The 22,000-nt window shown below is 39.9% G+C and overlaps 2 protein-coding genes across 5 annotated transcripts in view; both read left to right on the forward strand.

The window, feature by feature from the left end:
- Positions 1 to 22,000, forward strand: part of LOC129740592 (calexcitin-2-like) — a 195,356-nt gene that overhangs the window by 123,260 nt on the left and 50,096 nt on the right. The window lies entirely within an intron of this gene.
- Positions 13,636 to 21,314, forward strand: LOC129740589 (uncharacterized). Its single transcript, XM_055732291.1, has 4 exons — positions 13,636 to 14,284; positions 14,337 to 14,394; positions 14,459 to 14,521; positions 14,578 to 21,314. The coding sequence occupies exon 4, from the start codon at positions 14,682 to 14,684 to the stop codon at positions 20,616 to 20,618; it is 5,937 nt and encodes a 1,978-aa protein (XP_055588266.1). The 5' UTR covers positions 13,636 to 14,284; positions 14,337 to 14,394; positions 14,459 to 14,521; positions 14,578 to 14,681; the 3' UTR covers positions 20,619 to 21,314.

The raw sequence follows: 22,000 nt of genomic DNA on the forward strand, positions 1-22,000 counted from the left end.
TACAGAAATGTCAAAGCCAACGACACTCAAGGGCTCTCAGGGATTCCTCCCTTTACACCGAATTCCTAAACCAAGCACGCAGCCACTTCTCTCGCGAGAGATGCTCATGGGCGTCGGATGATCTCCTGTGTCACCGCGAGGAAGTGTTATTACCCGGAGAGCGGCACATCCGCGTAAATTTACCGTTGTATGTGTGTCGGTTGAAAGTCTCTTAACGTTCTTCAGAAAACGGTTTTGCATTGCCGTTCTTTCTGTCTGTGACCGTTTTGGAGAACGGAAGTGCGCGTCGTGTTAAATAGGTTAAAAATAGTAAAAAGCATGTGGTAAATACTTATGGTTAACAAATCAAATATTGTAAAACACGTGGAAATCATGACGTCACAGATATCATAACACCTTTGGCAGGTCCAAGAGGGCCTTTTTTTGTTCTTTTGGCTTTTCTATCAGAGCACGGCGCCCCGGAGTATTGTTACTGAATCCCAAAACCGGAGTAATCCAGACAGAAAGGAATTGTCTGACACCGCTTCAGACCCGACGGCAAAAGGTCTACCGACAACAGCATCATCGGAAATTGGCCAGTAGTTTTCAACTGTCGTTTATTGGTCCTTCCGGGACGCCGGAAGTGGACCGGTGAAACATTGGCCTGTTCCGAATCTACGAACCTGCTCGCCGTGAATCAACAAAATGACCGCTGAAAACAACTATACATCGGGTTCCGCGGCCTTGACTAACGCCGCTGTGCCAGCAATAGAACGAACCGCAAGTATAGATAAGCTAAAAACCTGTGACGTCAGTAGGGACAACTAGTATAATAAACCCCTAAAATTATGTTGTTAAATTGAACCCACCCTGTTTATATTTGGAGAATTTTAATCCGTTTACATCACTTTTGTTCGTGGTTTCGCTAGTGGCCAAAAGGGCCCATCCACTCTTCGCTCCAAAGTTGGTCCCTTTCAGATTTCTTTGCTTTTTTTAAACGTAACAGTTCGACCCGGTTGGTAACATGCGAGGTAACACTCGATGTGGCTATGGTCAATTATCCCGCATCATAGGCATCCCTAATGGAGTTTCCCCGAATATCGGAAGACTCCGGAGGAAGTAGCTCGTGCTATCCATCCATACATGACGACCCTGAGTTCCACCAATTCCACCCACAAATCCCAAAATATAACAAACCACCCACCCGCTGAGCAACCGCGAGTTACATAACAACTTACTGTATCGCACACTTAAACGATGTAGCGAATTATGTTGATATGTTTAAAATAATCAGAGCATGTAGGCGTTTATTTTAAAATCAAAATAGACGGGGCTTTCATTAATTTACTTGTTTGTAACAGTGAATGACTTTGTATTCGTTTAGAAGTTAGAAACAACTCTTTTTAACCTACCAAGCAGTACATAAAAATATACTTCAGATGTTTTGAATTCACCTTGAAAATTTATTAGCTAAGGTGGCTTATCTTCATCCATTCAGGAACGCCCCGTAATTAATTCAAATGTTAAGCTGTTGATAGTTATAAATTTAATCAATTCAGAAATATTATAATCAGTTTAAAACAAGCAAATACTAATTTTAGTAACGAATCTAGCATCACTGGTGAGGCCGCCAGCAAATCAAAATTTGAGGTTATGGCTGAGGCCAATTTTTCGCCAATAAGGGTATATACGGACGATAGTATTGACGAAAAATTGGCCTCAGCCATAACCTCAAATTTTGATTTGCTGGCGGCCTCACCAGTGTTGCTAGGTGCTTTACTAAAAGTAAAGTATTTGCTTGTTTTAAACTAATTATTTCTGAATGGATTGAATTTTTTAACTATCAACATCTAAACGTTTGAATTCATTACGGGGCGTCCATAAATGGATGAAGATAAGCTATCCTTTGCTCATGAATGTTCAAGGTGAATTAAAAACATCTGAAATATATTTTCATGTACTGCTCGGTAGATTAAAAAAGAGTTGTTACTAACTTCTAAACGAATGCAAAATCATTCATTGTTACAAACAAGCTTAAGTGAAAGCACCGTCTTTGTTGAGTTTGAAAATAATCGCCTGCATGCTCTGACTATTTTAAACAAATCCACATAATTCGCTTCTTCGCTTAAGTGTGCGATACAGTAAGTTGTTCTTTCGTTTAGATAAATGATGCGTTCAATTTCACATTCGAATATTAATCTACGGGAAAGTTGCAAATTCTCGGTACTCATGAAAAGGTTTTTCAATAACAATGCTTTTAATTGCATTATCATCGTTTTCCAAATATCAATGCACTTGGCAGCCCTGAACACCCAAAAAAATCAAAACACGAACATCTGTGAATCACTTTTCCACAGGGCGAGTTTGTCGATTTTAGTACCGGAAAATCGCGTTTATCGTGCGCCCTTCTCAAAAATCGATTCTGTTCCCTTATGGTTTGAGGTTAGGGCTGAGGCCTTCTGTTAAAGTGGTGTTCGTGTAGAACTGTCAATATATCCTAATACTATCGTCCGTATATACCCTTATTAGGATATATTGACAGTTCATCACGAACATCACCTTAGCTGGCGGCCTCAGCCGTAACCTCAAATCATGAGAGAACAGAATCAATTTTTGAGAAGGACGCACGATAAACGCGATTCTCCGGTACTAATATCGACAAATTCGCCCTATGGAGAGCGATACACAGATGTTCGTGTTTTGATATTTTCGGGTGTTCAGGGGTGCCAAGTGCATTGATATTTGGAAAATGATTATATTTTTTTAATTGTATTGTTATTATAAAAAAATCTTTTCATGAGTATGTACTGAGAATTTGCAACTTTCCCGTAGATTTCTATTCGAATGTAAAATTAAACGCATAATTTATCAGAACGAAACAACAACTATCGGTATCGCACACTTAAACGATGTAGCAAATTATGTGGATATGTTTAAAATATTCAGAGCATGTAGGCGATTATTTTCAGAGTCAACATAGACGGGGCTTTCATTAATTTACTTTTTGTGATAGTGAATGATTTGGCATTCGCTTAGAAGTTAGAAACAACTCTATTTTAATCTACCAGGCAGTACATGAAAATATCTTTCAGATGTTTGGAATTCATCTTGAAAATTCATTAGCAAAAGATGGCTTATCTTCGTCCATTTATGAGCGTCCCGTAATGAATTCAAACGTTAAGCTGTTGATAGTTATAAATTTAATCAATTCAGAAATATTATAATTAGTTTCAAACAAGCAAATACTGATTTTAGTAACACACCTAGCATCACTGGTGAGGCCGACAGCAAAGCAAAATTTGAGGTTATGGCTGAGGCTAATTTTTCGCTCATACTATCGTCCGTATATACCCTTATAGGGGATCAAGTCTCCCCTAACTTCAGAAAAATCGCATTTAATTTACTCCCACGAAAATGCTTCTAGTTCGTCAACGGGTTCAAGTATCGTTCTAATTTTTGGAACATAGAAATTTGAAGTTACAAGCTGTCAGAAAATGTCAAAGACAACGAGTTGCTAAATTTTCTAAAAAAGATATGGTGAAAATAAGAAAAGGGGATCAAGTATCCCCACTCTCCCCTACTGTTTTGCCAACAATTTATGTCGTCTGCTGGCAAAGCTCCGAATAATCTGTCTCCTTAATCTGAAGCTAAAGCTCTTCATGAGAATCATCTTCGTCCCCAAGACAACTTTACTTAACTGGGTTGGTGTCCCCCTTATATTTCTTCCGATGCCGGTGCAAAGATGAATTTCACGAAAAGGAATTGACCAAAATTCGAGGAAAAGCTGACAAGATTAAACAAAATTATTCCCGCGTTGCCCGACGAGCTCTTACTGCGGAAAAATATGCAAATTTATAATATCTTTTCTAGCGCAGCCGGCCTTAGCGAGCGACGAAATAAAAAAGAATCGGGAAATGCAACAGTTGCGGAAAATTTCGTTCCCTGCCAATAGGCGTGGTGGATGAAATTTCATACAATTTTCGCTTTTTCCCTCAAAATAAGTAAGAATTATTATCTGAAACTGAGATTCAAAAATCGTTTTCAGATTCGGAATTCCGATTTCGAACTCAGGTTAAAAAGGCAGTTACTCTGATTCGGAATCAAAATTTAAAATTCAGATTCAGCTCGAAGTTAAATTTTACTATCAAGATCAGAATATCAATATGAGAATTAGAGGACGAATGACAGCTACTGTTGAAATCCTCTCTAAATAAATCAAATTAGAATTAGAATTAGAATATGAGAATTTTATCAAGGATTCAAATAACAGGCGATCGTAGTTTCATGATTTGGATTCTGGATACAAAATTTAAATTTTATATTCAATCAGAGTTAGTGAACACAAACTAGATGGAATCACAAATATAAAAAAATCAATTTTGGAGAAAACTCAATTTTATAATTTTTCAATTCAACTGAAAACTGATTTTTAGTTTAACATTATTTAAATTGCAGATTCTTGTTAAACAAAGTTTCAAACCTAAATCTTTAATTTAAATCGAGTTAACAAGGGTAGAAAATAAATCTGAACTAAACGCGCAAACTCATCTATTACTTTTATTCCTAAATATTTGGAACTTTTTAACGAATGCCTAAAATGGTCATGCTTGTGGTTAAAAAGAACTAGCTAACTACTTTCTTATATAAGAAAATATTAAAAAAAAATCCTCAAAATGAAATCTTCAAATACATTTTTTATTTTTTTTAAACTTTAAGGACTTATTTTCTAAAGTAAGAAATTATAATAAATACCTAACTTTTGAAGTAAAATGTCTCAAACCTGAATAATTATATAGAACCTTCAATTTTATTTACTCTTCTTTATGTATACATACATATTTCAAGCTAAACTGATATAGGAAAATCAGTGCTTTCCAAGCTTTTTCTGCAACAAGACCTAATCACAACAAACAATCTGCAGCAGCAGCCTTGAAAAGCTGCGCTTCCTAAGCCAATCCGTCTTTATCTACCGGATCTCAAAACAAAACAATGGCTTAAAAATCTGCGCTCCCTAAGCCACTCAATCTTTTCCACCGTAAGGCCATATCATGAAAAACAATCACTGTGGAACATTAGCTTTACATTGCACTGGCTGAACGGGAGATACGCGACCTATTTTACCGAATATCATTAGCTGACTGACGACCGCTCAAGGCATGATAGCTCAGACGTCGTGTGTATGCGTGTAGTGAGGACGATAGAGGGAGAGAGAGTATCGATTCGACCGAGAGAGTGTTGCGCTCGCAATTATCGGCTACACATCTCCCCCCTACACTAAATTGCAAAAAACCGAAACAAAATGTTTTGGATTCAAAATTTTAAACTGAGAATATCTTAGCACTCGCATATTTGATTTTATTTTCCACCGATAATCAAAAAACTCTTCGATTGGGAGTACAGAAAATAAAAGCATTATTTGCGCTTTGCATAATTTGCACATTAATGTACTATTCATAGCAGATAGCCATAGTGGCTACTTCAAACATCTTGACTGAAGATACTCTGGAATGACTACGTATCCCCTTTTATTAAGAGTCTTCTTTTATACTCTTTCGACACGTGTCAGTTTTTTTATTCTGCTATCTTCTAGTGTTAGAAAAGTTAGTGGTGCCTAAATTCTTCTTAAAAGTTGACATAATTTTAATAAATATTTTTTGAATCGTTTACCTTCAAACATAATAGAAATCGCATCTCTGTTTACAATTCCAACGTCTTTATTGACCTTAACTAATTTGAAGTACAGTACAGTCCTAGAAATGATTTTCCAATCCAATCAAACCCACTTTCTGTACTTGACATCCCGCTCTAGATAAATGATCTAACAAATCATAGTCCAAAGGCAGTTAATTTTTAAAGTGAACCTTCAGAACACTTTAGCATTAGTTCTCCCGATCCGATTGAAAAATTAAATAAAATACCCCAGAATTGGTCCTCCCAATCCAATTGATCATACAAAAATCTAAACCGCATGTATATCCTCTATTCAAATAAATGCATTTTATGTAATCAAAAATATATCATTTTTATTATATTGAGAAAAACGAAAAATACATACTAACAATAGATCTTTCCTGCATTAATTCATGCCCAGTATCGGACCCGACTAGACCGCAAAGGGAATTTAAAAGCTTCTATAAATTGACCCGTTCTCGATTACTCCGGAGCTCTCGAGTAGCAACATGCCATCTCTTTGTTCGTTCTTACTGTAATTTTTCGATTGCAGTTTTTTTAATTTCTTCTCGATCGTGGACAATCTACAAGAACTTGAACAAATCGAACCTACAACGTCCAGCATGAATTGGGTTCCAAACTTATACCGTATTTGTTTTCTCCCCTCGATCAGTGTTCCACCGTACCTGACAAAAACAAACACAAATCGTCGCCAGTGTATTGCTACATCACTCACTCACACGCTCTCTCGCAACACTGGCAAAATTATCGGTGGGCCACCGTTCGTAAGCAGAACTCCACCAGGTCAAAACCAGTGCAACACCGTCCGAATAAACAAACAGTTTGACAGCACCTAGTGGTGCACCAGTGCAATACTAGTGTAACACTCAGCATAAACAAATACGGTATTAGATGTCCACTCACAACTGATCTTCGAACCATCCACTTTTTTTTTTTTGTTGGACCTTTCGTCTCAACGATTTATTCAGATGTAGACCTTCCGTCTCACCTTTTCTGTTGGACCTCCCGTTCCAACGATTTGTCAGTTGAAGACCTTCCGTCTCACCTTTTCTGTTGGACCTCCCGTTCCAACGATTTGTCAGATGAAGACCTTCCGTCTCACCTTTTCTGTTGGACCTCCCGTTCCAACGATTTGTCAGATGAAGACCTTCCGTCTCACCTTTTCTGTTGGAACTCTCGTTCCAACGATTTTTCAGATGAAGACCTTCCGTCTCACCTTTTCTGTTGGACCTCCCGTTCCAACGATTTGTCAGATGAAGACCTTCCGTCTCACCTTTTCTGTTGGACCTCCCGTTCCAACGATTTGTCAGATGAAGACCTTCCGTCTCACCTTTTCTGTTGGACCTCCCGTTCCAACGATTTGTCAGATGAAGACCTTCCGTCTCACCTTTTCTGTTGGAACTCTCGTTCCAACGATTTTTCAGATGAAGACCTTCCGTCTCACCTTTTCTGTTGGACCTCCCGTTCCAACGATTTGTCAGATGAAGACCTTCCGTCTCACCTTTTCTGTTGGACCTCCCGTTCCAACGATTTGTCAGATGAAGACCTTCCGTCTCACCTTTTCTGTTGGAACTCTCGTTCCAACGATTTTTCAGATGAAGACCTTCCGTCTCACCTTTTCTGTTGGACCTCCCGTTCCAACGATTTGTCAGATGAAGACCTTCCGTCTCACCTTTTCTGTTGGAACTCCCGTTCCAACGATTTTTCAGATGAAGACCTTTCGTCTCACCTTTTCTGTTGGAACTCCCGTTCCAACGATTTTTCAGATGAAGACCTTCCGTCTCACCTTTCCCTTTTCAACGAACGTAATTTTTATTTTATCATTTGCGTTGTTAGGAATTCCATAGGCAATATTATTTCAAGAAGAAACTCCAATAGAATGCATGGTTTATGTAGATGAAAATAAAAATTTCATTGATAAATTAATTTTTATCTTAATTTTCCTCGGAAATATTAGTTTAACTTTTTCGGAATCCAGTATTTAAACATACCTTTTTCAAATCTGTATTTTTTTTGTTACCATAACTAACCATGTTTAAATACATATAAGTAAAAACAATAAAAATCGTCCTTCGTCCGATTCAACCTTTCAACTATTTCATGACGCACTATGAAACGGTTTCGTTTTATAAACATTTCATTTCACGAAACAAAATACAAACGCAGCATCAGAAAATATTATCGTTTTGAAACTTGAACCAGACACTTCAAAACCAGATGTACGACACATCGTGCGAGAGTTTGTGTGTGTATATCCAGCTTACTTAAGCGAACCAGCACTAATATGTGCACAAATAAAACAGACGAGGCGAAAAGCGAGAAAAAAAGAAGCACCTGGAACGGTACACCACCACTGCATAGTTTTTCTTTTCTTCCGTAAAGATTAATAGCCTCCAAATCTAACTATTCCTGTTCTTCTTAGTGGCATTGAATGCAAATCCGGGAAAATTTCTAAAATATTTATGTGTTCCACCACCAACAGACAAAGAAAAGCAGAAAAAACAGCAGCAATTTCGAAAAAAACACTCCATTTGAAGAAAAAGGAATTTGATCACCCTCCCTCGCTTTTTTTCTTTCAAATACTAGTAGAATAAAAAACTTACCGGAAATTAACCAAGTTTACTGCACCTTCACTTCACTTATAAAAACTGTTTGAAACACATATGCAAGCACAAAATCCGTGCCTCCCGCTCAGCCGAATAAAAAAATCTCCTGGCTGGATTCGCCATTGTGGAACATTAGCTTTACATTGCACTGGCTGAACGGGAGATACGCGACCTATTTTACCGAATATCATTAGCTGACTGACGACCGCTCAAGGCATGATAGCTCAGACGTCGTGTGTATGCGTGTAGTGAGGACGATAGAGGGAGAGAGAGTATCGATTCGACCGAGAGAGTGTTGCGCTCGCAATTATCGGCTACACAATCACTAGCAGTGGCCTTAAAAATCTACGCTTCTTAAGCCAGTCCGTCTTTTTTCACCGGAGGGTCAAAACAAAACAAAAAAACAGAGGCAGCATCCTTCAAAACTTGGCTTCCAATGTCAATCCGTCATTTTCCTCCGGAAAGCCAAATCAAATCTGTCTTTTTCCACTGAAAAGCCAAATCATAACAAACAATCTGCAGCAGCAGCCTTAAAAGTCTGCGCTACCTAAGCCAATTTGTCTTTATCCACCGTAAGGCCAAATCACAAAAAAAGAATCCGTAGCAGCAGCCTTGAAAATTTGCGCTTCCTAAGCCCATCCGTTTTTCTACACTGGAAAGCCAAATCGCAACAAACAATGCACAGCAACAGCCTTAAAAATCCCTCAAAATCTTCACTTCCTACGCCAATCCGTCTTTTTCTACTGGAAGGCCAAATCACAACAAACAATCCGTAGCATCAGTCTTAAAAATCTGCGCTTCCTACGCCAATCCATCTTTTTCCACCCTAAGCCCAATTTAAAATAAAAAAAAAAAAACCACAGCAGCAGCCTTTAAAATCTGCGCTTTCTAAGCCAATCGATCTTTTTCCACTGTTAGACCAAATGTAAACATACAATTAGCAGAAACTGCCTTTAAAATTTGCACTTCTCAAGCCAATCCGTCTTTTTCTACTGGAAAACCAAATCAAAACAAACAATCCGCAAAAGCAGCCTTAAAAATCTGCGCTTCCTAAGCAAATCCGTCTTTTCCACCGCCAGGCATAATCATAACAAACAATCAGCAGCAGCAGCCTTAAATATCTGCGCTTTCTAATCCAATTCCACCGGAAAATCAAATCCCTCTTTTTCAACCCTAACGCCAAATCGTAACAAACAATAAACAGCAGCAGCCTTGACAATCTGCGCTTCCTACGCCAATCCGTTTTTTTTCTACTGGAAGGCCAAATGAAAACAAACAATCAGCAGCAGCAGTCTCAAAAATTTGCGATTCCCAAACTTATCCGTTTTTTCTTCCTGAAGGCCAAATCAGAACAAACAATTAGAAACAACCGTCATAAAAACTTGCGCTTCCTAAGCCGTAACGTCTTTTTCCACTGGAAGGTCAAATCACAACAAACAATCAGCAGCCTTAAAAATCTGCGCATCCTAAGCTAATTTGTCTTTTTCCACCGTAAGGCCAAATCATAATAAAAAATCGGCAGCATCAGCCTTAAAAATCTGCACTTCCTAAGCCAATCCATCTTTTTCCACCGGAGGACCAAATCGAAACAAAGAATCCTTAGCAGCAGCCTTAAAATTCTGCGCATCACAAGTCAATTAGTCTTTTTTTTACCGGATAGTCAAATAACAACAATTAGCAGTAGCCTTAAAATTCTGCGCTTCCTAATCCAATCGATCTTTTTCCACTGTAAGGTCAAATGAAAACACACAGTTAGTAGAAACCGCCTTTAAAATTTGCACTTCACAAGCCAATCTGTCTTTTTCTACTGGAAGTCCAAATCATAACAAACAATCTACTACAGCAGCCTTTAAAATTCTGCGCTTCCTAAGCCAATTTGTCTTTTCTACCGCAAGGAATAATCATAACAAACAATCAGCAGCAGCAGCCTTAAATATCTGCGCTTTCTAAACCAATTCCACCGGAAAATCAAATCTGTCTTTTTCCACCCTAATGCCAAATCGTAACAAACAATCAGCAGCAGCAGCCTTAAAAATCTGCGATTCCCAAACTATACCATCTTTTTCCACCTGAAGTCCAAACAATTAGAAACTACCGTCTTAAAAACTTGCGCTTCCTGAACCATAACGTCTTTTTCCACTGGAAGGTCAAATCACAACAAACAATCAGCAGCCTTAAAACTCTGCGCATCCTAAGCTAATCTGTCTTTTTCCACCGTAAGGCCAAATCATGATAAACAATCAGCAGAATCAGCCTTAAAAATCTGCACTTCCTAAGCCAATCCATCTTTTTCCACCGGAGGACCAAATCAAAACAAAAAATCCACAGCAGCAGCCTTAAAATTCCGCGCATCACAAGCCAATTAGTTTTTTTTCACCAGATGGTCAAATCAAAACAATAAAATTAGCTGCAGCAGCCTTAAAAATCTGTGCTTTTTAAGCCAATCTGTCTTTTTCCACCGGAAGGCCAAATGAAGTCCGTCTATTTCCACCCGAACGCCAAATCATAACAAACAATCAGCTACAGCAGCCTTAAAAATCTGCGCTTCCTAAGCCAATTTCGTCTTTATCCTCCAGAAAGCCAAATCAAAACAATCATCAGGAGCAGCCTAAAAAATCTGCGCTTCCAAAGCCAATTCGTCTTTTTCCAACTGAAGGCTAAATCATTCCAAACAATTAGAAGCAGCAGCTTTAAAAACTTGCACTTCCCAAGCCTTAACGTCTTTTTCCACCGGAATGCCAAATAAAATCCGTCCATTTCAACACGAACGTCAAATCATAACAAACAATCAGCAGCAGCAGCCTTAAAAATCTGCGCTTCTTAAGCCTATTCCGTTTTTCCATCGGAAGCCCAAAACAAAACAATTTATTCTCCATCCTTCAATTTTTTTTTAATTTTAGCATATCCTCTGTCTCATCTCTGCAGTCAGCTTCCCGGAAAAGCCGTTCTAATCAAAGATTTTCCATAGCTCGTCACGGTTGATCGTGTCGTAAATATGCGGCTTTGAAGTCGATGACTTCCCACGAATCTGTTTGGGGACAACATTTTGCAGGCGGCATTGAGGACAGTGATCGCTCGGAAGTTCTCACGGTCCAATTTGTCGCCCTTCTTGTAGGTGGGGCATATTACCCCCTCCTTTAACTCTTTCGGTAACTGTTCTGTGTCCCAGATCCGGACCATCAACCGGTGTAGGCAATCGGTCAACTTGTCCGGGTCCATTTTGATGAGCTCAGCTGCGATGCCATCCTTCCTAGCCGATTTTTTTGCCTTTCAGCTGACGAATGGCGAAAGTGTGTAAATAAATTGGTTTTAAACTCCGTTGTCAACAACCTCGCGTATTTACCAACCACCTTTTCAATGAGCGTATCCCGGATTCTATGTTTTCAGCTACCGCAATTTTGATGCTTCCAATACCACAATCCCAAAAATCATAACAAAATTAACGCGAAACTCATTTTCTGCATTGCTCATTGGTAAAAGCAAATTCATACAATTTAAGAATGCAATTTCAATACGGTTATCACATCAGTTTATTCAGCTGTCAATGTTGATTGGTATTGATTAATTTATCCAGACAATATTGATTCAGGTTTCCATATAAAAGACTAGGTATACGGTTCGCAGTAATGTGCCTATACTTATTGATATGGAGTATTTTTTGAAGCTCACTGCTCTGATTCTGTTGCTGCTAGCAGTGGTCCCGATTCGGACTCAAAAATCAACATCGTGTACAGTTCCGGAAGAAGATATCAGCTTCATAAAAGAGATTGTCGAAAAAATTGACCCAAAGGTCATCTATGACGATCAGAGTTTTAAATTTAAAACCACCGATAAGAAATGTCTTATATCGTTGAAGAGAATCTTCATTAACCTTAAACAACTAACTCAGAAGAAAGCGCTGCTAAAGGATAATTATTTGGCGACGGAGGATTTCAATGCGAGGAAAAAGGAATACCAACAGATTCTTGTGAATATGACAGCAGAGTTTGAAGAGTTCAAGCAACAAGTTGTCGAATCTCAACGACAGAAAGTTGAAGACTTCGAGAAAGTGATTATTGCATTACAGAGAGAACAGCAGGAACTGCAAACGGACTTGAATCAGCTAGCATCCAAACTTGTAGTCGTGAAAGAGCAGTTGTGCGTTGCCTATCTTCGAAAACATGATATTACTGCAGCTATTGCAAGATCACAATCATTAAACGGGAAATCTTTTGTGAATATTGTAGTTAATTATTTGAATGACCGCAGTGCCGGGCTGAGTGCTCTCATTGAATTTTCTTCTAGCATCAATGACTTGAACGTTCGTATTGAATCCTACAAAAGAATGTATGTTTTTGCGGCTAGACTTCCCGAATTGGGAGATGATCACGTGAAGCTGGCATCACATTTGAGAGTCTTTCGACAAACTTTAAATGAAAAATCTCAACTCAATGACGATCAGAAAAATCACGTTTTGCGAATCCTTCCTTTGATTGAAGGCAAAGCGCGAGCAGTGATCGCAACCTGGGTCAGCAATACCAAGGACCATGGACCGCGGCTGAAGGCCGCTCTCGATGACATGTCCAATATTATGATGAGACAAGTCGGAGAGTCCCTTAAACTTCCGGAGAACTCCGCAACGGAAACAGATATGGTGGACTTTCTTGCAGCAACCGATAACAGATGGAAATCCTATGCCTATCAGAAAGCCGTTGAGAATAAAATGCTGCCCTATGTAGGCACTGTGACGAACCATTTGCTGAGAAGAAGGCGAGTGAAAAATCTCGATTCTCGAGAGTCGTGGATTTTGGACGAAATTTACAACCACCTGCCTTCAAGTCTTCAAGAAATAACGAACTGTCCCTCAAACCACCGCATTTATTTCAATAAGAAATGCATTTTTCTTCAGCGACATAAACCCAGCAACAGAAATCCTTTCTCAATTGTGGCAATGCTTCGAACTGGTAGCTGTGTAACCTTTCGGTTGGAGCCTTCGAACGATCGCCGATATCTGAAAATATTGACGCTGAATAAAAAACCCATATTCAGCGTTACCTCACCAGATTATCCACTCGATGCATACCACACAAAACGAACGCTTGGAGTCGCTGCCGGAATTCGAGGCTATTCGAGTGCGGACGAATGGGCTCTGGGGATGGACTTCGATGAAACCGATAAAGTGTTTATTCACGATAAAAGCTGGCAAAAGTCTTGGAGTTTCCACAGACTGGCGGGAAGAGATTATTTGGTAATCGAAAATGGCAATCCACCTGCGAACAAGAATTGGCTAGTAAGGTGTGAAGCGTTTGAAAAAAATCCACTTGCGAAATACCCGTTGAAGTCCCCTAGAGTCGATCCTGATGCCGAGTGATTCAAATCGGCTTTTAACTTAATGTCTATGTAGTTTCAAAATTATTTGAAACAACAAACTTTGTCTGAAGAATAAAAAAAACTCCTAGTTAATTGGGTTTTTTGACGTAAAGCGCCCTTAAGCGTTTTTAGTACAGTACCGTAAACAGGTGGAACATTGATCAGTTTTTTAAATCATTTTCGAATATTTTGGAAGGGGTTGCTTTTTTGTAACACGAAAAATTATTAACATTGTTGTACGCAGTTTTGACCACTGTGTTGTGACGGTCAGAGAAAGTGAAAAAGAAATGATGATGAGAGTGAGAAGAACGTAAACAAATAATGAAATTGAATTATGCGCGGGAATGATAAATAAATACATTGGTGAGAAAAATATGTTAGCAGCTTTCCAGCAAGTATTGGCACCATTTTGATAAAATTGTGAAGACGAACGGTAGTGGCTGTAAGGTAGAAAGTTTAATCGAAAATCTAAAGTGATAACGGGCATTGCAACTATTCAGATAATTTGACTGATAGTCTGAAATTGATCTGTGAGCGCTGTAAGTAGAAGATAGAGAATAACAAGAATGCGATAGTTAATGGATGTTTTGATATTTAGATTGCGAGTTGAATGCCGTTGGATCACTAGAAAGAAATAGTTGATTGCCACCGAGACTACCGTAAGTTACAAAAAGCATTTTACAAACCAAAAACTAAGTGTTTCATGTTTAGATTTAGTGACCCAAGTGCCGACTGTTGACAGAAGTCATTCATCTCAGAGCTACCGACCGTAAGTGTTTATCTGAATGTTAAGTTTGTACTTTGTATGTAATTAGATTTGATGACTTTATTAGGGCCTAAAAGAGAGGAAGAAAGCCATCAGGAAATTCATCTAGAGTGAAGGAGAAACTTTTAATGTAAGATAGCAAAATGTCGTTTGTACTGTTCAATCTAATTGTTGTATTTATTGTAGCTTTGAGTAAATTTTATATTGAACTACAAGGATTCGTTTTTGCCTGAGCCTGAGAATTCCGAGAGCAACATTCTCAAAGATTAAAAATATAAATATTTCCTACGATGGCGGAGAACTACAAATACAGCTGCTGTGAGGAGGATTCTGATTTTGATGCAAGCGTGCGGTGCAATCGATGTGGAGAATGGTATCATTTTTCTTGTGTGAATGTGCAAGATAGTGTGTCAGAAACTATTTGGTATTGCGTTAAATGTATACGGGCTGAGCCTTCGATTTTAGAATCGTTTGCATCCGCGGGGAAAACAAGAACTCGACGAGGTCCGCCGCGTGCATGCAAAGAGAAAAACAACAGAATGGGTAGATCAAAAGTTCCTCCAAAAGAGTTGCAAGTAGGTCAGGTGCAAGTAGCTCAGGTGCAAGTAGCTCCAGATGGTCAGGTTAGGCAAGAAAAACAGTCAAATGCTAATAATGGAACCACAAATAAAGAAACGGGTGCGATTAGGAAGTCACTGTCACCTTTCCCTAACTCTAATGTTCCCGTAAATGTATCGCGCTGTGATGATAAAAAAAGTGTTTGCAGTACAAGAAGTGGAGAAAGCAGATCGTCGAAAGCTTCGGTACGTGAAAAGGCAAAACGTGAAATACAGCGGTTACAGGAAGAAAGTATGCAACGGATGCGAGAAGAAGACATCGAGCGAAAGTTGTTGGAGCATGAACTAAAAAAGGTCAGGCTGGAAAAAGAGTTCATGGAACGTAGGCACGCACAAGAAAGACTGGCGGAAGAGGAAACGGATCCTGAAAGCGGATGTGAAGATGGTGAGCAGTACAACTTTCAAAAAAAGGTTGAAGACTGGCAGAAAGGTTCTGAAGCTGGACCAAATGAAGTTAATCAACGAAAACAGTCAACGCTTAAAGGAGAAAGTCAGCAAAAAGCCCAACCTGAGCCCGAAATCGCTTCTGGTGGAAATGCTACGCCTGAAATAAGCAGTGTAGCTTCGCATTCCGTAAGAGAAACGATCGAAAATACTTCAAAACCCAGAGCCGGTCCAACTCAACTGCAGATAGCGGCAAGACAAGTATTTTCTAAAACTTTGCCAAAGTTTTCTGGACGACCCGAAGAATGGCCCATGTTTATCAGTGAATACGAACAAGCGAATATATCCTGTGGTTTCAGCGATTCTGAGAATTTGATGCGTTTACGTGAGGCGTTGACTGGAAAGGCGTTTGAAGCGGTACGAAATCTTCTGCTTGTTCCAGAAAACGTTCAAAGTATCATTCAAAAACTACGCAGACGATTTGGAAATCCCGAGATTCTTTCTACGATGTTGGCAAATCGTATACAGTTGCTTGCGGGACCCAGCTCGGAGGATTTGGAGTCGGTGATTGAGTTTGGAAGTGCTGTAGAAGAGTTCACTCAGCATCTGAAGGTGACTAACTTAACAGACCATCTTAGAAACCCCATTTTAATGAAACGGCTGATACAGAAACTACCAGCAAGTTACGCCATGCAGTGGGTAGAATACAAACGCAAACGGATAGTGGTTGATTTGGAAGTGTTTGGCGACTTTATGGAGGAACTTGTCGTTAAGGCCTTGGAAGCAACCTATGAGCGTTGTGGAGACGAAGACACAGCAAGAGGAAAACGTCGCGAGAAAAATTTAGTGAAGGGTTTCGTTAATGTAACAGATACTGATGAGCATCAATGTTGTACCTGTAGCCAACAAGAGCCCGTAATTGTACCTCAGTCTGGAACTGCGGGGAGTCGAAGCTTTGCTCCGTCTAGGAGTTGTTCAGTTTGTGGATCTACCGGGCATTTGGGCCGCAATTGCGACGAGTTCAGAGCCATGAACTTGCAGGATCGGTGGAACACGGTGCAGCGTTTGGGATTGTGTTCGCTGTGTCTGTACAATCATAATGGAAAATATTGCCTGGCTAAACGGAGATGCGGTATAAATCAGTGTGAACAGAGACATCACCCCCTTCTCCATTGGGACACGAGAACCACCGCACCTCAGCTGATTGCAAGTTGTAACGGTCATCGACAGTCAGTCATATTTCGGATGATTCCTGTTAAAATTTACAGCAACGACAAACAATTAGAAGCACTAGCCCTTATCGATGAAGGATCATCAGTATCACTAATTCTGGATGAACTAGCAAAAGAGCTAGGTGCTATAGGAGACATCGAGCCGCTAAGAATGAGTTGGACAAACGGTATGAGCACGGTGGAAAACCTGTCCGCTAAAATCAACCTACAGATCTCAGCTTTCGATGATGTAAGACGGTTTAATCTGATGGATGTTAGAACGGTGCGAAAATTAGATTTACCAACGCAAAGTTTGGACAGCAGTTCGATACGGGAAAGGTTTGCACACTTGCGAGACATCGCCATTCCAAGTTATAAGTCAACGAAGGCGAAGTTGTTAATCGGAATCAACAATATACACCTTATCGCACCCCTTCAATCCCGAGTAGGAGAATTGGGCGAACCGGTAGCAATACAGTGTCAACTTGGGTGGAGTTTGTATGGACCAAGACCAGATATAGTCGCGAATGTTCATTTTTTGGGACATCATCGTTCTTGCTCTGAGTGTAATAGAATTGACCGAGAGATGAATGAAAATTTGAAAGAGTATTTTAGTATTGAAGCAGTCGGAATATCACCAGTGCCACTGGAAACGAACGAAGAGCGTCGAGCACGTGAAATTTTGGACCGTACAACGAAGCGGGTAGGTGATCGATACGAATCTGGACTTCTGTGGAAGACAGATGATATTTTGTTCCCGGAGAGCTATCAGATGTCACTGAAACGCGCCAACAGCTTAGAGCGTCGAATGAATAAGCATCCTGGAGTTCGTGAAGCTATAGTGAAACAGTTACAGGAGTACTTAGAAAAGGGATACGCTCATAAAATCACGGATGAAGAACTCCGGAACACGCCACCTGAGAAAACATGGTATTTGCCATTGAATTTTGTCATCAATCCGAAGAAAGAAGGAAAAATTCGGCTTGTGTGGGACGCAGCAGCGAAGGTCAAAGGTGTCTGCTTGAACGATTTCCTCCTAAAAGGACCCGATATGGTATCGTGTTTGCCGTTGGTAATAAGTGGTTTCAGAGAAAGACAGGTTGCATTCGGAGGTGATATTCGTGAAATGTTTCACCAGGTGCGAGTAAGACCAGAAGACCGACAAGCTCAAAGATTCTTGTTTCGGATAGATGCCAATAAGGATCCCCAAATATTTGTGATGGATGTTGTAATATTTGGCGCGAGCTGTTCCCCTTGCACATCGCAGTTTGTAAAAAATATTAATGCACGAGAGCATGCTGTACGGTATCCGAAAGCAGCGAAAGCTATCATTGAGAAACATTTTGTCGATGACTATTTTGATAGTGTTGATACAGAATCGGAAGCAATACAACTGGCAAAGGAAGTCGAAAAGGTGCACGCGGCAGGCGGGTTTGAAATCAGAAACTGGATGAGCAATTCTCCAGCAGTATTGAAGGCGCTTTGCTCTGTGTCTGAAGAACCAAACAGATCTGTTGAGGTGAATAAGACTGGTGAAGTAGAACGTGTGCTGGGCGTAAGTTGGAACGCCGTGAAAGATGTTTTTGTTTTCTCGACGGATATGCGAGCAGATCTCCATCCATATATAATGGAAGGCGCTTGGCCGACGAAACGGATTGCTTTGAGGTGCATTATGAGCATGTTCGATCCCCAGCAATTTCTGGCGCCATTATTAATTCACGGTCGGATAATAATGCAATTTGTTTGGCGAAGCGGTATTGGATGGGATCAGCGGTTGCAGGAGGAGCAATATAATCAATGGTTGCGTTGGACAAAGTTGTTCCCGTTAATAGAAAACATTCAAGTACCTCGTTGTTATCTAGGCAATTTGGACTCGACAGCATATACAAGTGTTCAATTACACGTGTTTGCAGATGCGGGTGAAGACGCGTACGGTTCGGTTGCGTATTTCAGATTTGTGGCAAATGGAATGATTCACTGCGCGTTTGTCGAAGCCAAAGCAAAGGTTGCTCCACTGCAGCATATGTCAATCCCTAGGAAGGAATTACAAGCAGCGGCGCTAGGTGCACGTCTTGCGAAAAGCATTCGCCACAATCATCCATTTTCGGTAGCAGAAACAGTAATGTGGACTGACTCGAAGGCAGTATATTCATGGGTACGATCTGAGCATAAGAAATACAAAGAGTTTGTTGCTCATCGTGTTGGTCAGATATTGAGTGTAACTAATCCAGAAGACTGGCGGTGGGTATCGACAAAAAACAACGCAGCAGACGATCTTACCAAGTGGGGAAAGGGAACAGAGATGAGTTCCGAAAGCAGATGGTTCAAGGGTCCTGAGTTTTTGTACCAACCGGAAGATAAATGGCCGGAACAAGATCAAATACCCGTTGTTATTGAGGAAGAAGTACGAGCTCATATTTTATATCACACTACAGCATTTCCTGAAAGTTTGGGTCGAGTGAAACACATATCAAGGTGGACTGTTTTAGTACGCGTGGTAGCCACAATGTATCGTTTCGCCGCAAATTGCAGGCTTCGCTCAAAAAAGGAAGCAATAGAAGCACTCCCACCAATTGCAATTGTCGCACAAAAGGCACCGCGGATTCCAGGAGTCGTTATCCCTCTACGACAAGAGGAGTATCTAAAAGCGGAGAATTGTTTGTGGAGGGAGGCGCAACGAGACGAGTATGCAGATGAAGTCGCAATACTTTTGAGAAATCTGTCTTTACCGAAGGAACAACAACAGCATTTGGAACGATCTAGTAAGCTCTACAATAAATCGCCATTTCTAGATGACAGCGAAGTTCTACGAGTAGGAGGCAGAACGGAATTGGCAGAATTCGCTAGTTACGACACCAAGTATCCAATCATACTTCCCAAAACGCACCTTATTACAGAAAAACTAGTTGAATACTATCATCAACAGGCAAATCATAGTAGCAGAGAAACGGTTGTCAACGAACTTCGTCAACGATTTTATATTGGGAGAGTAAGAGCCGTCGTAGAGAAAGTCATAAGGGAGTGTCAATGGTGTAAGGTACACAAGGCGAAACCCGTTCTCCCCAAAATGGCTCCTTTACCAAAACAGCGCATGGCCTTGGGCGTAGACCCCTTCTCTTACGTGGGTATAGACTACTTTGGACCATTGGAAGTTTCGATTGGAAGACGTCGTGAGAAACGCTGGGTAGCTTTGTTTACGTGCATGACGACAAGAGCTGTCCACCTGGAAGTTGCACATAGTTTGAGCACCGAATCTTGTAAGATGGCTATCCGGAGATTTATTAAGAGAAGAAGAAGTCCCATAGAAATTTTTTCAGACAACGGGACGAATTTTGTTGGAGCGAGTAGGGAGTTGGCTGCCGAGATTCGGAGAATTAACGGAGATTGCGCTGATACATTCACGAGCTCTAAAACGAAATGGACATTTAACCCACCAGCAGCACCACACATGGGTGGAGTATGGGAGCGCATGGTTCGATCTGTTAAGGAGGCACTAAACACATTGGTAGATGGTGGCAAATTAACAGACGAAATATTAAACACAGCGTTAGTTGAGGCAGAGGATCTGATAAACTCCAGACCACTTACGTATGTGTCAAATAACGTCAGGGATGATCCGGAAGCTCTCACTCCAAACCATTTTCTGAAAGGATCTGCTGCAGAATGTCTACCACCCCGGAGCGCATCCCAGCAAGCGGATGCCTTACGCAGTAAATATTGTCGCGCACAGCAGTTGGCTGATAAATTTTGGTTAAGATGGCAGAAAGAATACTTCCCGAGCTTGAACAAGCGAACCAAATGGTTTGATGATACCAGACAAATATCTGTAGGAGATTTGGTGTTTGTTCAAGAGGAGAACAGACACGAAAGAGGAATCGTTGAAGAGGTCAACATCGGCATCGATGGAAGAATCCGTTCTGTAATCGTAAAAGTAAATGGCAAAAGGAAGCTAAGACCAGTGTCAAAACTGGCCGTACTTGAGGTTGAGAATAGTAACCCCAGCAGTAATCAATAGAGAGGATAACTACAGGGTTTACGGGTGGGGGTATGTTGTACGCAGTTTTGACCACTGTGTTGTGACGGTCAGAGAAAGTGAAAAAGAAATGATGATGAGAGTGAGAAGAACGTAAACAAATAATGAAATTGAATTATGCGCGGGAATGATAAATAAATACATTGGTGAGAAAAATATGTTAGCAGCTTTCCAGCAAGTATTGGCACCATTTTGATAATATTGTGAAGACGAACGGTAGTGGCTGTAAGGTAGAAAGTTTAATCGAAAATCTAAAGTGATAACGGGCATTGCAACTATTCAAATAATTTGACTGATAGTCTGAAATTGATCTGTGAGCGCTGTAAGTAGAAGATAGAGAATAACAAGAATGCGATAGTTAATGGATGTTTTGATATTTAGATTGCGAGTTGAATGCCGTTGGATCACTAGAAAGAAATAGTTGATTGCCACCGAGACTACCGTAAGTTACAAAAAGCATTTTACAAACCAAAAACTAAGTGTTTCATGTTTAGATTTAGTGACCCAAGTGCCGACTGTTGACAGAAGTCATTCATCTCAGAGCTACCGACCGTAAGTGTTTATCTGAATGTTAAGTTTGTACTTTGTATGTAATTAGATTTGATGACTTTATTAGGGCCTAAAAGAGAGGAAGAAAACCATCAGGAAATTCATCTAGAGTGAAGGAGAAACTTTTAATGTAAGATAGCAAAATGTCGTTTGTACTGTTCAATCTAATTGTTGTATTTATTGTAGCTTTGAGTAAATTTTATATTGAACTACAAGGATTCGTTTTTGCCTGAGCCTGAGAATTCCGAGAGCAACAAACATTCTTACTGAGGTAAGGAGTATGAAGCATGATCATTATGGATCACTATGGTTTTAACGTATCTCAACATCTTCTAAATTATTTTTTTGATGCCAATTAGCACAGAAGGCTTAAAATATCAGTAACAGTATTTTTTGTGGGGACTCAATTGAATTTTTAACGTTTTCTTTCAAAAACAAATATAAGTAATTTTGTTGCTGCATACATTTAGGGGCAAAAATTATTAACTCAAAAGAAAATGAAATTTTACCATCATACAATTCCTTAGGTCCCCCACTGCTCCAGTGTTCTTTTTTTTTTTATTGAAACTTAACCATTTGATAGAGGTTTTAGCCATTTGTTCTTTACGGGGTTTTTCATAGAAAATGTCCGTTTTTTTATTATCCAAAAATTATCATATAACGACCATGAAAATAATTCTAAAACTATACCTTTGCAAAAGAAAATATTTAAACTTCCATATAAAACAACCCATTTGCTTCTGAATACTATCATTTTATCAGGAGAGATGTTTGTTTGTGAGTCTTCGAAAAAACAGGAATTTTAAAACTTTTTT

Source organism: Uranotaenia lowii, chromosome 1 (assembly GCF_029784155.1).
Source record: "Uranotaenia lowii strain MFRU-FL chromosome 1, ASM2978415v1, whole genome shotgun sequence".
Classification (NCBI taxonomy): Eukaryota; Metazoa; Arthropoda; class Insecta; order Diptera; family Culicidae; genus Uranotaenia; species Uranotaenia lowii.